This window comes from Lampris incognitus, chromosome 6, assembly GCF_029633865.1.
Source record: "Lampris incognitus isolate fLamInc1 chromosome 6, fLamInc1.hap2, whole genome shotgun sequence".
Classification (NCBI taxonomy): domain Eukaryota; kingdom Metazoa; phylum Chordata; class Actinopteri; order Lampriformes; family Lampridae; genus Lampris; species Lampris incognitus.
Genome location: NC_079216.1, coordinates 42,804,931 through 42,820,393, shown reverse-complemented (window position 1 = coordinate 42,820,393; position 15,463 = coordinate 42,804,931). Strand labels below are relative to the sequence as shown.

Sequence of the window (15,463 nt, the reverse complement as noted above, 5' to 3'; positions counted from 1 at the left end):
GATGTTGATAGGAGGGCTTTGGGTTCTTTGCCTGGAGCCATGGTTGAAATGTAGCTTGACCTCTGTCATATGTAATCAAAGCTATTTGTCTCTGCAAAGCTGGCCTATGTATAACTTTGGACTCTGGACTGGATTTGTGTGATTTATTTTATGTTATGGCTCGCCCACCCCGCGCCGTGGCCCGCCCACCCCACGCCGGCAGCCAATCTCAGGGCCGGGCTTAGTCATCAGGGCTGGGTTTAAGTTTGGTGGCCTCCCACGTGCCCGTTGTCAGTTCGTGTTGTAACCTCCCAGCAGTAGCGGCGACTCTCCTCTCACGGCCCTTTTCTCTACGAACTCATCCCAGCCCTTGGTTCATGTTTTTCCCTGGCAAGGTTTCCCCGTGGAAGTATCCTGCCTTGTTCCCGTTTGGATTACCCGCGAGTTTTTTCCCCCTTGGACTTTCCGTTTTTTCCTTGTCGCTCATTGCCTTCCTATGTTTGAATAAAGTACGCCAGTTTTCGGCTAACCCCATCTCTGTCTGGTGTCGTGCGCTTGGGGTCTTCCACAAACCCTAACAATTTGTTTATACTACATTTTCCAAAATGCAGTATAAATACCTGTCTTGGTAGTGTTTTTTTATAAACCATTATTTAAAGGGTCATTAAAAGTTGACCTCTCTTGTGAAGTAATTTGTTTTAAAAAAAGAAAAAGAAAACAAAAACAACCCCACACACAGATTTATGTATTCTTATTCAATATAAAACATTAGAAGTAAGTGTCCCAGACGTGTCACCTAATGACGATGGTGATATTTCATTCTCTATGTTTGAGATCAGTAAAAAGCGCTATAAAAAATGCAATTTGATTGATTGATTGATCCAATGCCATGGTACAATCAAATCATATTACATCAGATGAAAAAAAAGTTTAATCAATAATTGTAGGCAGTAATTGGCAACACAGATAATGGTGATTCATTTTTACTTTTGATTTGTCATTTCACACCTTGTTCATACTAAATCTGACTCTTTCTGACCAGACGACATTGTTGTATCAACTTTTAAGTATTTACCCAAAACACATCTTTTCAATCTTGCTTCCACTTGTTCGTCCATTATAATGGATGAATGGTTGGGTTCAGGCTGTACTAAGTTGATCAGTTTCATTTTGATTCATGTCATTCAGATTGCATAATAAATGGATGCATATCTGGCTCACCCGAGTCCTTCCGAGTACACCAAATAATTCTATCGAAATTATTGTTTGTGTCTTTATATTGATTCATTGAAAACGTGTTGTACGCAATAGTCCTTCCTGTCACATTTCTGTGGTGGGAATCGAGACAAATGTTCTGTTGGCAGTTTGTGACCCATGGGGGAAACGTAAGAGTTTGCGCGCTTGACCTCTGCTTAGCCAAATTCTTTATTCATAAAAATAGATACTTTAAGTCATCCCCCAAATGAGTTGTTTTTAAATGAATTTAGATTATACTTGAAATCTTTAAAACTAATGAACGATACAAAAGCTCTAAAGATTTATGAGGTGTTAAGACATTTTCCCACTGAATTAGAAGACTGATATCCTTATTAATTCCCCCTTGTATGATGGACTATGTTTTATTATTTTCAATTAGTGTATGTCATGTATTTAATTTATTATTGTTTGTACCCTTATTTTCATAATACATTACCGTATATCTGTCATGTGACATTCAATCTCTATGTACTTCCTGATATACTGTATAGAAATGTTTACATACTGTTCCCTTTGGCACTTTGGATATATCTATATATTTTTGGATGGAATGTATATTTGCCATGTTTGTTTTGTAATGAACTTTTTTTTAAGAATCTGTACATGAAAATGAACAATGTTCAATAAAAATATTAAAAAAATGTTTTTTAAAAGAGTCTGCGCGCTTGTTTTTTCCCCCCACCTGCATTCCGGGAACTCTGCCTCTGATTGGCTAGTACTCGTTGCCTCCGTTCGTAAGTTTGTTTACAGTTAGGGTGGGGTAAGGGATAGGGTTAGCCAATCAGAGATAGAGTAGGGGCGGGTCTTCCCGGAATCCAGGTGGGAAAAATAATAACGCAGTTTGTACACCGCTTAAACGTGACCGAGAGTAGGGTGCATAAACGTTGGTTTCAACCAATCAGATTGCGCCAATCTGTGAGTGGATACGATTGGCCCAGAAATGATTTTATTTACATGGCATACAAGTAGGATTATAGGCGTTCACGCTTTTGCTGTTTTTGGTGGATTTGAGCGCTTGCGAGTTTGTACCTTTTTTATGAAATACATTTGTGCTGTATTAGTGACACATGTATGAAGAGTCAATCAACGCCTTGCGCATTTTTCGGTAAAGAAACGGTCTTAACAACGTCTGACGGCTCTTGTTGTTTGGTTCACCTGTCAACTTGCACGACACGTCGCTGTCATTAAGGAGAGAATACTTGTTTTTCACACTATCAACACTGGTACACATGCGGCGATTCACTTTCAAGAGAGATAACGCATAGACTATTTTTTGGAACAAGGTTAAAAGTTTGGGATGGGAACGCAAGGTGCAAACTAGCCTATAAATATAATCGTGTCGTCAATTAGTTATCGGGCTCTTCAGCTCAGGGAAAACAAGACAAGACTGGTTCAGAAAGGGACTGCGCCTCCATGACAACCCCTCTTTGAAGGAGTCGATACAGGGGACGGACACACTGCGATGTGTGTACATCCTCGACCCGTGGTTTGCAGGCTCCTCCAATGTTGGCGTCAGCAAGTGGAGGTAGGCAAAAGCGATTTGTGTGTGTGTGTGTGTGTGTGTGTGTGTGTGTGTGTGTGTGTGTGTGTGTGTGTGTGTGTGTGTGTGTGTGTGTGTGTGTGTGTGTGTTGTTCATTTCAGCTATATTTGCGAAGAGCAGTTTGGGTTTTTAACCATAAGAGTGAAGCAGGCCTCGCTTCTTCAATCGGCTATTTCACTGTTAGGATCGGGGTTAATGGTTAATGTTGGAATTAAGATTAGTAATGATTAAGGTTGAGCATGTAGTTCTGATGGTTAGGGTTAGGGACTAGGGAATGAATGTAGTCAGTGAGGGTCCTCACAAATATAAAAAAATGAACAGTTTGTGTGTGTGTTGGGGGGGCAAAGTGCTGATTAAGCAATCATTTGCATTTCACAGATTGTAAACATTTTCCTTCATTCTAATGGTATCTTATCAATAATGTTAGGAAAGGTTGAACTCAGTTATCGGTGTCATCACTTTTTTAGGAATTATTTTCCATTTGTAGTGTTAAAAGCATCAGTAAAGTGCCTCGCAGGGATGAAAATCTGGTGTAGTGTATATCAATTTAAAAGGCAATTGTGGAGTTAGAAAACAACGAGACAGGAGACGTGAGAGTAGACGTAGTCGAGGTAGTTTACTAGCTCCAACTTAGCATGTCATACATTCGACAACGACACTGAACTGTCAACCGGAAGCGGAAGTGCATTATCTGACCCCTCTCCTCTTCCCTTAAAGGTACACCGTCCTCTTAGGTGAATGTCTCTCGTTATATAGATGTGGGTCACCACACAGGCCCCCCCAGAATTCACCTACACAAAACGATGCAAAACAGCAAAAGTGCAAGTCATGAACATAAAAATAGACTCTACAACAGAACAGGTGACGAGTCGGGGGGTGGATACGGCTGCGCTTCACAGGAGGGGAAACAGATGGGGCCAAAACCCGGGCCATAGGCGGGGCCGAAGCAGGAACAGAGGCAGGTGCCGGGGCCGACCTAGGAGGGCGCCCCCGCTGCGGGGGTAGGGCCAATTGCATTGGCTCCCCAATGTCCAAGTGAGCGGGCTTGAGACGGTCTATAGCGATCCGCTCCGGCCTGCCCCCCATGTCCACCACAAAGTTCTTATCCCTCGCCCCCAGGACGCGGAAGGGCCCGTCGTATGGGGGCTGCAGCGGGGACCGATGGCTGTCGTGCCTAATGAAGACGTACCTCGCCGATGGCAGATCCTTGGGGACGTAGGACCGGGGGAGGCAGTGTTGAGACATCGGAACGGGAGCGAAGGCACCGGCAGCGCTCCGGGACGCACTGAGGTGAGAGGCGGCCGACCAGGGAGCCGTAGCATCCGGAAGAAACTCCCCCGGAACCCGCAGGGCCTGGCCATACACCAGCTCAGCAGAGGAGGTCTGGAGGTCTTCCTTCGGGGGCGAACGCAGGCCGAGCATGACCCACGGGAGCCGGTCCATCCAGTCGCAGCCAGTGAGGCTTGCCCGCAGAGCGGCTTTCATGTCCTGATGGAACCGCTCACAAAGTCCGTTGCTCTGCGGGTTGTACGCCGTAGTGCGGTGGATCTTCACCCCCAGGTGCTCAGCAACCGCCGTCCAGAGCTCCGAGGTAAACTGGGAGCCCCGGTCACTCGTGATGTCACCAGGCGTGCCGAAACGGGCCACCCAGCAGCCGATGAACGCCCGTGCTACCTCTGCTGCCGTCGTGGAGGACAAGGGAATAGCCTCTGGCCACCTGGTGGCCCTGTCCACAATAGTGAGGAGGAACGCATAACCACGGGAGGGGGGCAGGGGACCCACCAGGTCAACATTGACGTGGTCAAACCGCCTCTCTGGAACCACAAACGGCGCCAAAGGGGCCTTGGTATGGCGGTGCACCTTGGCGCGTTGGCACGCCACACACGAGCCGGCCCAGGCTCTAACATCCTTACGGAGCCCCGGCCAAACGAACTTGACGCTCACCAGCTTGGTCGAGGCCTTCACTCCCGGGTGGGAAAGGTCGTGGACGGTGTCGAAAACTCGGCGCCGCCAGGAAGTAGGCCCCAGGGGGCGCGGTTGACCGGTGGAGATGTCACAGAGGAGGGTGGTGTTGGCCGCGTCGAACGTCACGTCCTCCAGCCGTAGCGCCGTAGGGGTCGACCGGTAGTCTTGAACGGTCGCGTCCTTGACTTGGTCCGCTGCCATAGCGGCGTAGTCGAGTCCCAAGTAAACGGCGTTAACAACCGCCCGTGAAAGGCAGTCGGCGACGAAGTTATCCTTGCCCGACACGTGTTGTATGCCCGTGGTAAACTCGGAAACCGCCGCGAGATGGCGCTGCTGACGCCCAGACCACGGTTCTGAGGTTTTGGCCATACAGAACGTCAGCGGTTTGTGGTCCACGAAAGCGGTGAACTGTCGGCCCTCCAATAGGAACCTAAAGTGTCTGGTTGCGAGGAAGAGACCCAGTAGTTCCCTATCAAAGGTGCTGTATTTGCGCTCGCTCTCACGGAGTTGTTTACTGAAGAACGCCAACGGCTGCCAGCCCCCACCCACTGCTCACACACGGCCCCCACGGCGTAGTCGGAGGCATCCGTTGTAAGGGCTATGGGGGCGGCAGGCGACGGGTGAGCTAGCAGCGCAGCGTTGGCCAGCGCGGTCTTGGCGGCCACAAAAGCCTCGTCCATCCCCGAAGACCAGTCCAGTTCGTCCTTAGACTTCTTACCCCGCAGGGCCTCATACAGGGGACGCATGATGTGGGCGGCATGGGGCAGGAAACGGTTATAAAAGTTCACCATGCCCAGGAATTCCTGCAGCGACTGTACAGTGCGGGGGCGGGGGAACATGGTGACAGCCTCAACCCTGGCAGGGAGGGGAACGGCCCCCTGTGGAGTGATGTGGTGCCCGAGGAAGGTGATGGACGACTCCCCGAACTGACACTTAGCTGGGTTAATGATGAGGCCGTGTTCGCTGAGCCTGTCGAACAGCTGTCTGAGGTGCGTCATGTGTTCCTCCGCCGACGCGCTGGCCACGAGGATGTCGTCTAAGTACACAAAGAAATGTGGCATGTCGCGGAGCACAGAATCCATAAGGCGCTGAAACGTCTGCGCCGCCCCTTTAAGGCCGAAAGGCATACGTAAGAACTCAAAGAGCCCAAAGGGTGTGATGACAGCCGTTTTTGGGACATCCAGTGGGTGGACCGGCACTTGGTGATACCCCCGCACTAAGTCGATTTTGGAATAGATGGCAGCGCCCGCCAGGTGGGTAGAGAAATCTTGCATGTGCGGTATGGGGTACCGGTCGGGGGTCGTGGCATTGTTTAGGCGACGGTAGTCCCCGCACGGGCGCCAACCCCCGTCGGCCTTAGTAACCATGTGAAGAGGGGAAGCCCACGGGCTGTCAGAACGGCGGACAATGCCGAGGCGCTCCATAGTCGAAAACTCCTCCCTGGCTATTGCGAGCTTGGCCGAGTCGAGGCGTCGGGCCCGGGCGTAAACTGGGGGGCCCACTGTGGTGATATGATGTTCCACGCCGTGCTTGGCCACCGCCGAGGAGAAGGTGGGTGTGGTGAGCTCGGGGAAATTTGCGAGCAGGCGTTGATATGGATCCCCGGTGGAGAGTGTGTTAGCGAGGCACAGCGCTCCAGCCCCCCCAAGCGTGCAGGGGTATGACGCAAAAGAGACGACATCAATCACGCGACAGTTTTTAACATCCACCAGCAGGTTGAAAGCACAGAGGAAATCCGCACCTAGGAGCGGGGTGGATACAGCAGCCATCACAAAGTCCCAGCCGAAACGTCGGCCGCCAAAACACACGTCCACATGTCTGATACCGTACGTCCGAATGGACGTGCCGTTGGCGGCGTCCATCTGGGGGCCGTGACTGTCGGTCATCGTGTCCACAGCTTGTGCTGGTAGTATGCTGCGTTGAGCGCCAGAGTCAACCAGCAGCCGCCGGCCCGACAAGGGGTCTCTGATGAACAACAGCTTGCAGTCACGGCCGGCGCCCATAGCCGTTAACGAGCGCCGGCCTTGGCGTTTCCCTGAACCCTGTAACTGCAGGGTTTGCGACACTGTTTTGCTTTTGCCCCAAACCTGGCATGGTAATAACAGAGCCCGTCGTCAGGTTGGCGGCGGGCTGTCACCGCAGCCGCGGTGTCCATATAGTCGTACACAAATAGTTTCAGGAGGAATGTCTTTATAGCATCATACTTGCCAGCAGCTGGCGGAGCTTCCAACAGTGTCATTGCTCGCGCCGTTGTCGATGCGTCTAACGCCGCCACTACGTGGAAGTACTGCGTTGCATCCTAAGTTATCCCTCTCAGCTGGAACTGGGCTTCCACATGTTGAAACCACGGCCGTGGATTATGCTGCCAAAAGTCGGGTAGCTTCACAGTAGCGGCGTAAATGCTAGCGTTAGCAATAGCCATTTTGTTAGCACCGGCGTCGGGAGCGGGTACCGCGGCAGCATTATTCCCGGCGTCTTCGTTGTCAGACATACTCGTATTAGTAGTTCGATCACGTCGGGGTCACCAATGTGGAGTTAGAAAACAACGAGACAGGAGACGTGAGAGTAGACGTAGTCGAGGTAGTTTACTAGCTCCAACTTAGCATGTCATACATTCGACAACGACACTGAACCGTGAACCGGAAGCAGAAATGCATTATCTGACCCCTCGCCTCTTCCCTTAAAGGTACACCGTTCTCTTAGGTGAATGTCTCTCGTTATATATATGTGGGTCACCACAATGTCATACATTCGACAACGACACTGAACTGTCAACCGGAAGCGGAAGTGCATTACCTGACCCCTCGCCTCTTCCCTTAAAGGTACACCGTCCTCTTAGGTGAATGTCTCTCGTTATATAGATGTGGGTCACCACACAGTCCAATTATTCCTATTATAATTTGTATTATGATTATTGTTATGATTATGATTAGGTGTTGTTACAAACTGAGTTTGCAATATCTAAAATAGACTAACTGCATTTTCTACTGTATACTCATTTCTGGTCTGTGCATGCATGCTACATGCCTGGGCAACTAGAACTATGCTGTCTCATTTCCATTAGTTACCTATTACCTATATTCATGTCATCCATTCATTATCCAAACCGCTTATCCTGCTCTCAGGGTCACGGGGATGCTGGAGCCTATCCCAGCAGTCATTGGGTGGCAGGCAATGAGACACCCTGGACAGGCTGCCAGGCCATCACAGGGCCCTACATTCATCTGCTCTATAATAATATGTTTTGAAATATCTGGCAGATTTGGTACATAACATAAGACAGTTGACAGTGAGACTGAACAATGTCATCATCATTGATATGCTCCACAAGCCAAGTGAACAGAACCATTTAATTAGCACAACTATTTATTATGGTAAAATGGTAAATGGACTGCATTTATAGCACTTTTCTAGTCTACCGACCACTCAAAGTACTTTACAATGTATGGCTCACATTCATCCATTCACACACACATTCATACACTGATGGCGGAGGCGGCCATGCAAGGCGCCAACCTGCTCATCAGGAGCAGTTTGGGGTTCAGTGTCTTGCTCAAGGACACTTCAATACGCTTTCTGGAGGAGCTGGTGATCGAACCAGGAACCTTCTGATTACTAGACAACCTGTTCTACCTCTTGAGCCATGCCACCCACAAAAGAAAATTGCAAAGGAAATTTGTCAATGCTAATGTCATCTAGCTAGCTGGATTTTAAAAGATCAGTGGCTCTTAAACTGGTCCCTGGGGAACCCCAGTACTGCTGGTTTTCTATTCTTTCAGGTCACTAATTACACCCACCTGTTTTGCCAGGTCGTAAAACCCCCTGGTGGGTGGATCTGAATCTTTAAAAAATTGTGATCTTTTTCCTTTTCACTTTTGCTTGATCAGTTTACCCCCTTCACTATGAAGCGCTTTGGGTGTCTGGATAAAGTGCTATATAAATGTAATCCATTATCATTTTAGTTGGTAACAGGATATGAAACAACTCTATAAAAATATCAACAGATTCTGTCCACTAACCTTCTTTCCATATGATGGAAATACTAACCTTCTTTCCATCATATGGAAAGAAGGTTAGTCGGACAGAGTGAAGGTTAGCCGGACAGAGTGATGAGTATGAAGCTGGAAATCGAAGGTGTATTGATGAATGTTATCAGCGCATATGCCCCACAAATTGGGTGTGAGATGGAAGAAACATTTTGGAGTGAGTTGGATGAAGTGGTGGAGAGTGTACCCAAGGGGGAGAGAGTAGTGATTGGAGCAGACTTCAATGGGCATGTTGGTGAAGGGAACAGAGGGGGTGAGGAGTTGATGGGTAGGTATGGTGTCAAGGAGAGACATGTGGGAGAAAAGATGGTGATGGATTGACAGATGGGTTCAAGGTGGAGGTGGGATTACATCAAGGATCGGCTCTGAGCCCTTTTTTGTTTGAAATGGTGATGGACAGGTTGACGGACGAGATCAGGCAGGAGTCTCCATGGACTATGATGTTTGCGGATGACATTGTGAATCTGTAGCGAGAGTAGGGTGCAGGTTGAGGGGAGCCTGGAGAGGTGGAGGTATGCACTGGAGAGAAGAGGAATGAAAGTCAGTAGGAGCAAGATGGAATACATATGCGTGAATGAGAGGGAGGACAGTGAAATGGTGAGGATGCAAGGAGTAGAGGTGATGAAGGTATATGAGTTTAAATACTTGGGGTTAACTGTCCGAAGTAACGGGGAGTGCAGAAGAGAGGTGAAGAAGAGAGTACAGGCAGGGTGGAGTGGGTGGAGAAGAGTGTCAGGAGTGATTTGCAACAGAAGAGTACCAGTAAGAGTGAAAGGGCAGGTTTTCAAGATGGTTGTGAGACCAGCTATGTTATATGGTTTGGAGACAGTGGCACTGATGAAAAGACAGGAGGCGGAGTTGGAGGTGGCAGAGTTGAAGATGCTAAGATTTTCACTGGGAGTGATGAAGAAGTACAGGATTAAGAACGAGTATATTAGAGGGACAGCTCAGGTTGGACAGTTCGGAGACAAAGCAAGAGAGGCAAGATTGAGATGGCTTGGACATGTGTGGAGGAGAGATGCTGGGTATATTGGGAGATGGATGATGAATATGGAGCTGCAAGGGAAGAGGAAAAGAGGAAGGCCAACGAGGAGGTTTATGGATGTGGTGAGAGAGGACATGCAGTTGGCTGGTGTGACAGGAAGATGCAGAGGACAGAAAGAAATGGAAACGGATGAGCCGCTGTGGCGACCCCTAATGGGAGCAGCCCGAAAGTAGTGGTAGTAATAGTAGTAGTAGTAGTAGTCTGTCCACTAACCAACGGAAATTATCGTCACAAGCTTTTCCTTTTTATGAAATGTTATGTTTTCACCTTAACTGTTTTGTGAAATGTGTTTTTGATTTGTTAATTTGCTTTGTGAAATGCTGCTTTCAATTTTGTGTGTTTTGCACTTGCTCACCAGTGTACCCACCTTTACCCTTAAGCTCTAAATGAAGGGCTGTGGAAATGGGGTTAGTGTGTCATAATGATCATTATATAATGCTCTTCACAATTCTAACACATTTCATCATCATCATCATCGGCGGTCACTTGGGGTCGAGGATGACTGTCCTCCTTCTAGGTCCTTGTGGGAGGATGCCTGTGCATGACAGCTCTTTACGTAGCGTGGCTGATGCGCCTGCAGCCACCACACAGTCCTTGTCAGGGGGTGGCCAGAGTCCAATGGCATGGAGAACAAAGACAATTGGGGACCACCCTATATTGCAGCCTTCATCTGCCCCCACTGGCATTGTCTTCCACTAGTTTCGCCCGTTGAGGTTTTTGTTGGATCATGCTTCGTCTGGAACCTCCCCCTTGACCTATCCACCTTGGGTGACCCAGCCAAGCTCTGGACAGCATAGCTCTTGGGATCATTGTTACAGGCAAGCTTCTCCACCATGGCAAGGTGGCAATACAGGAAAAGTGACATATTTATGTACACACACACACACACACACACTAAAGGAACAAAATATAGCCTAAAAAATACTGCTGGACAACATTGTTGGGTTTGATCTTTTATTTTCATACTGCAATGAATTTGTTAGAATGCTTTAATGTGGTGCATCATTTTGCTGCCCGGATTTCAGATGCCATATCCTTCAGTATATCAACTCAACGGAAGAAGTTTTTTTTAAAAATGACAGATAACAGGATGAAAAACTAAATGGATCTAGGCATCTGAGGGAGTAGGCCAAGGGTTCATATTCTGCTGGTCATGGGACTGGACTGTCTATTTAGGAAAAATGAAAGTGCTTTTGTTTAAATGCCTGAAATACGGTCTGAGGTCCATCCATCAATCCAGTATCCAAACCACTTATCCTGCTGTCAGGGTCGCAGGGATGCTGGAGCCTATCCCAGTAGTCATTAGGTGGCAGGCAGGGAAACATCCTGGACAGGCCGCCAGGCCATTAGATTTTTGTTGCATAAATGTCATCTTGGTCTCATATGTCGGCAGCCATACCAACATGTTGCCCATGCCAACATGTACCCTGGCAGAGCCAGGGTACATGTTGGTATGGGCTTGGCTAGTACTTGGATGGAAGACCTCCCGCGAAAATGAGTTGCTGCCGGAAGTGGTATTGGTGGGCCAGTAGGGGGAAGTCTTCCCTCTGGTCCTAATAAAAACAACAAACGTCAAATCTCAATGCCCCAGTGCAGTGAGGGGGACACTGTTATAGGAGACGCTGTCCTTTGGATGAGACGTTAAACAGGTTCTGACTCACTGTGGTCATTAAAAATCCCATGGCCCTTATCGCAAAGAGTAGGGGGTTCCCTGGTGTCCTGGCAAAATGCTCAGCCTGGTTCTCTCCAGCTGGCCACCTAATCATCCCCCCATGTAATTGGCTCAATGATTCCTCCACCTCAAGCTGATGTGTTGTTAGTGTTCTGGTGCAAAATAGCTGCCATGCATCACCCAGGTGGGTGCTATTAGGGCTGCATGATATTAGGAAAACATGCGATATGCGATAACGTTGTTGAATGTTGCGATGACGATATGACACGATAAATAAAACAAATATTGAAGTGTACAGTTTTAATGTCTTTCTGCTTTAGGTTTGCTGCCAACACAGACCCCTGACAATGAACAGCCTATGCACACTGACGAAATGCATTATTTCCATTCCACCTCCATGGTTTTATTGAGAAAAAAAAGCACCTGGCTACAGCCGCTATGTTGACAGTGAACAAATACCACCAACTTTGTTGCATGGCAATACAGTTTCTTCATCACTTTAACAGAACATCTAGGCCTATTTAAAGCAGCTACTTGGAGTTTATATTATAAATAATTACGTAACATTCTCAATTTAAAACTGATGTATACCAGTTTTACAGACTGAGTAACTAATGTTATAATTTTATTTTTTACATTATATTTTGTCGTTATTTAGGCGGAATCGGCCAAGTGACACTACCGCCTTTTTTCCAGAAGGAGGCACCAAAGTGAGCTCAAACGCCTAGTAGTACGCATAGTGTGAATGCATGGCACGTCCATCCATCCATCCATTATCTTAACCGCTTATCTTGCTTTCAGGGTCGCGGGGATGCTGGAGCCTATTCCAGCACTCATTGGGCAACAGGTGGGGAGACACCCTGGACAGGCCGCCAGGCCATCACAGGGCTGACACACACACACACACACACACACACACACACACACACACACACACACACACACACACACACACACACACACACACACACACACACACACACACACACACACACCCTTTCATTCCTAGGGACAATATAGTATGGCCAGTTCACCTGACTTACATGTTTTTGGACTGTGGGAGGAAACCCACGCAGACACGGAGAGAACATGCAAACTCCACACAGAGGACAACCCGGGATGACCCACCAACGTTGGACTACCCCGGGGCTCGAACCCAGGACCTTCTTGCTGTGAGGCGACCACGCTAACCACTGCATTGCCGTGCTGCCCTGAATGGCACGTGCATATACCATTTATCGCAGTTCAAGCAGTCTTTTGCGATACATATATCGTGCATGTTGATATCGCGATGAAGGTCAATTTTTGATACATTGTGCAGCCCTAGGTGCTATACATTGGTGGTGGTTGAGGTGAGGCTCACCCCTTCAATGTGAAGTGCTGTGGGTGTTTAGAAAAGCGCTATATAAATGTAATGATTATTGTTAGAAGACTAGACTAATACTTTATGTCTATCTCTGCGCAGATGAAGTGGATTATTAAACCGTTATAAAGAATCGTACTGACTACCGAACTTCTGCTGGAGGGAAAAATGTAGCCTCTGTTTATTCGGTAGTTTGGGGAGATGAAGAAAAATGAACGGCGTCTCAGTGACGTAATCAATCCGCGCATGCAAGCGCAACACCGCCCACTAGTGGACAAACAAAGTCGTAAACAAAATAATAGTACACAGTAACACATAGTCATACAAATACGCTGGTGTCATATCTCAACACTCCCACTTATGAATCATGAGCTTACTGTATACCTTTTCTTATTCATAGAACAAAAATAAAAATAAAACTTGGTATAACCCATACCACTCACATTTCACACACCAAACATTGCCTTAGCAAATGTCTTCAGTTTTACCTTGGATGCGGGCTTCGTCATTACATCCGCAACCATTTCGTCTGTAGGGCAATACACCAATGACATCCTTTCCTCTCTTATGGTAGACCTTATAAAGTGGTATTTGATATCCACATGTTTGCAGCGTTGCCTACACACCGGGTTCTTCGTTAAAGCTATTGTCCCCTGGTTGTCCTCATAAACCACTGTTCTCTTGTATTCATATGAATCAATACCTCCCAGTAACTGTTCAACATAAATACATTCCTGGATGGCTAAAGCCAGAGCCATATACTCCGCCTCGCACGTAGAAAGTGCCACAGTAGCTTGTTTCTTGGCTTTCCAAGAGATAAGTGCACTTCCCCTGCTCATGCTCACACAGTAACCTGATGTGCTGCGTCTATCCGCAGTATCTGAAGCCCAGTCGGCATCACTATATGCCTGTAAGCCAAGCTTCTCGTCGCTCTTCCTGTAACAGAGCTGTTTGTCTGTGGTGCCCTTAAGGTAACGAAACACATGTTTTACTGTCACCCATTGCTCTTCAGTAGGCTCTGCAAAATGCTGAGATAGCTTGCTCACAACAAAACATAAATCTGGACGTGTACATGTAGCTAAGTATATTAGACTCCCGACCACCTCTCTGTACTTTTTCACATCTAACATTTTTGGTGCATCTTCTGAGTAGTCTAATTTCTGCTCACGTGGGGTTTCCCTTACCCTGCACTCCTGCATATCAAAACGCTCCAATATTTTCTCAGAGTACCTTTGTTGTGAAACTGTTCCACAGTTGGCGGACTGAGTGAAGTCCATCCCAAAAAAGCACTTTAACCTGCCCAGATCTTTCATCCTGAATTTTGTGGACAGCATCTTTTTCACTTTACTCAGCATCTCTGTGCTGCTTGATGCTATGATAAGATCATCTACCCAGGTTATAATGATCGTTTTCCCTTCCTTTGACTCCTTGGAGTACACACAATGGTCTGATTGGTTTTGTGTAAAACTATCACCTGTCAAACACTCGTGTAACAGTAAATTCCAATTGCGGCCAGACTGCTTGAGGCCGTAGATTGACTTCTCTAGTTTACACACTAGTTTTTCTCCCTTCTCAATATAACCCTCAGGTTGTTCCATGTATATGTCATAGTCTATGGGGGCATGAAGATAGGCCGTCTTTACATCCATCTGGTGTAAAATCAAGTCATACTGAGCCGCCTTCTGTAGAAGCACTCGAACACTTGTTAGGTTGGCTGTTGGCGAAAATGTCTCCCCATAATCCACCCCAGCTCTCTGGCTATATCCCTTTGCTACAAATCTAGCCTTGTACTTGTCGTGTCTGTCTATATCTGTCTTTATCGAATACACCCACCTTCCTCCCACTGTTTTCTTGCCCTCTGGCAATTTCGTAAGGGTGAATGTTTTGTTGTCTCTTAGAGACTCCATTTCCTCGTCCATTGCCCTGGACCACTTTTCTGATTCTGGCGATTCCATGGCCTCTTTAAAGGTCAGAGGGACACCGCACACTGCCCTGTATGCATTATCTATAGTAGTGAGTGAGCTGTCATCACTGTCACCCTGACTATAGTCAGTCAGATATCTCGGAGGGTTGCGTTCCCTTTGGGGGTACCTCCCACTGGCTGAGGCTTGTGATGTCACCCTTGGGTGCTCCTCCTCATCATCCTCGGGTGCTGACGGTGTACCGTCAGTCAGTACATTTTTCTGTACTCTGTTTTGGGTAAACTTCCCTTCTATGCATACTGCACACTCTTTGTCAGGTTTACACACTTTACCCTTTATATGCATACCATCAGTGATATCCTGTAGCTTTATGATATCATCATAGTTGCAGTGGCCCATTATCTCATGCCAAGTTTCTATATCATGGCTCACATGGCACTTTTCAACAACACATTCAGTTTGCAAATAGTACATTTTCCCCTGTACAAAAATGTCAAACCTAGTACCATCCGGTGACATCAGGGCACCTCTGCCCTCTTCGAAGAACACACTGGCTCCGTGTGCTGTCGCAGACTTCACAGAGAAGAGCTCTTGGGGGTACGATGGAATATATAGTGCGTTCCGCAGTGTCACTCTACACCGTCGCCCCTCACTGTCGAGCAGACATACCGTA

General features: G+C 47.5%; 1 protein-coding gene across 1 annotated transcript in view; it reads left to right on the top strand.

Annotated features, from left to right (window-relative positions):
* The first annotated feature begins 2,303 nt into the window (after window positions 1-2,303).
* cry1b (cryptochrome circadian regulator 1b) overlaps window positions 2,304-15,463 on the top strand; it is a 54,058-nt gene continuing 40,898 nt past the window's right edge. The window contains 2 exon segments of the mRNA XM_056282415.1: window positions 2,304-2,341; window positions 2,603-2,761. Of these exon segments, the coding sequence (XP_056138390.1) occupies window positions 2,304-2,341; window positions 2,603-2,761 (197 nt within the window).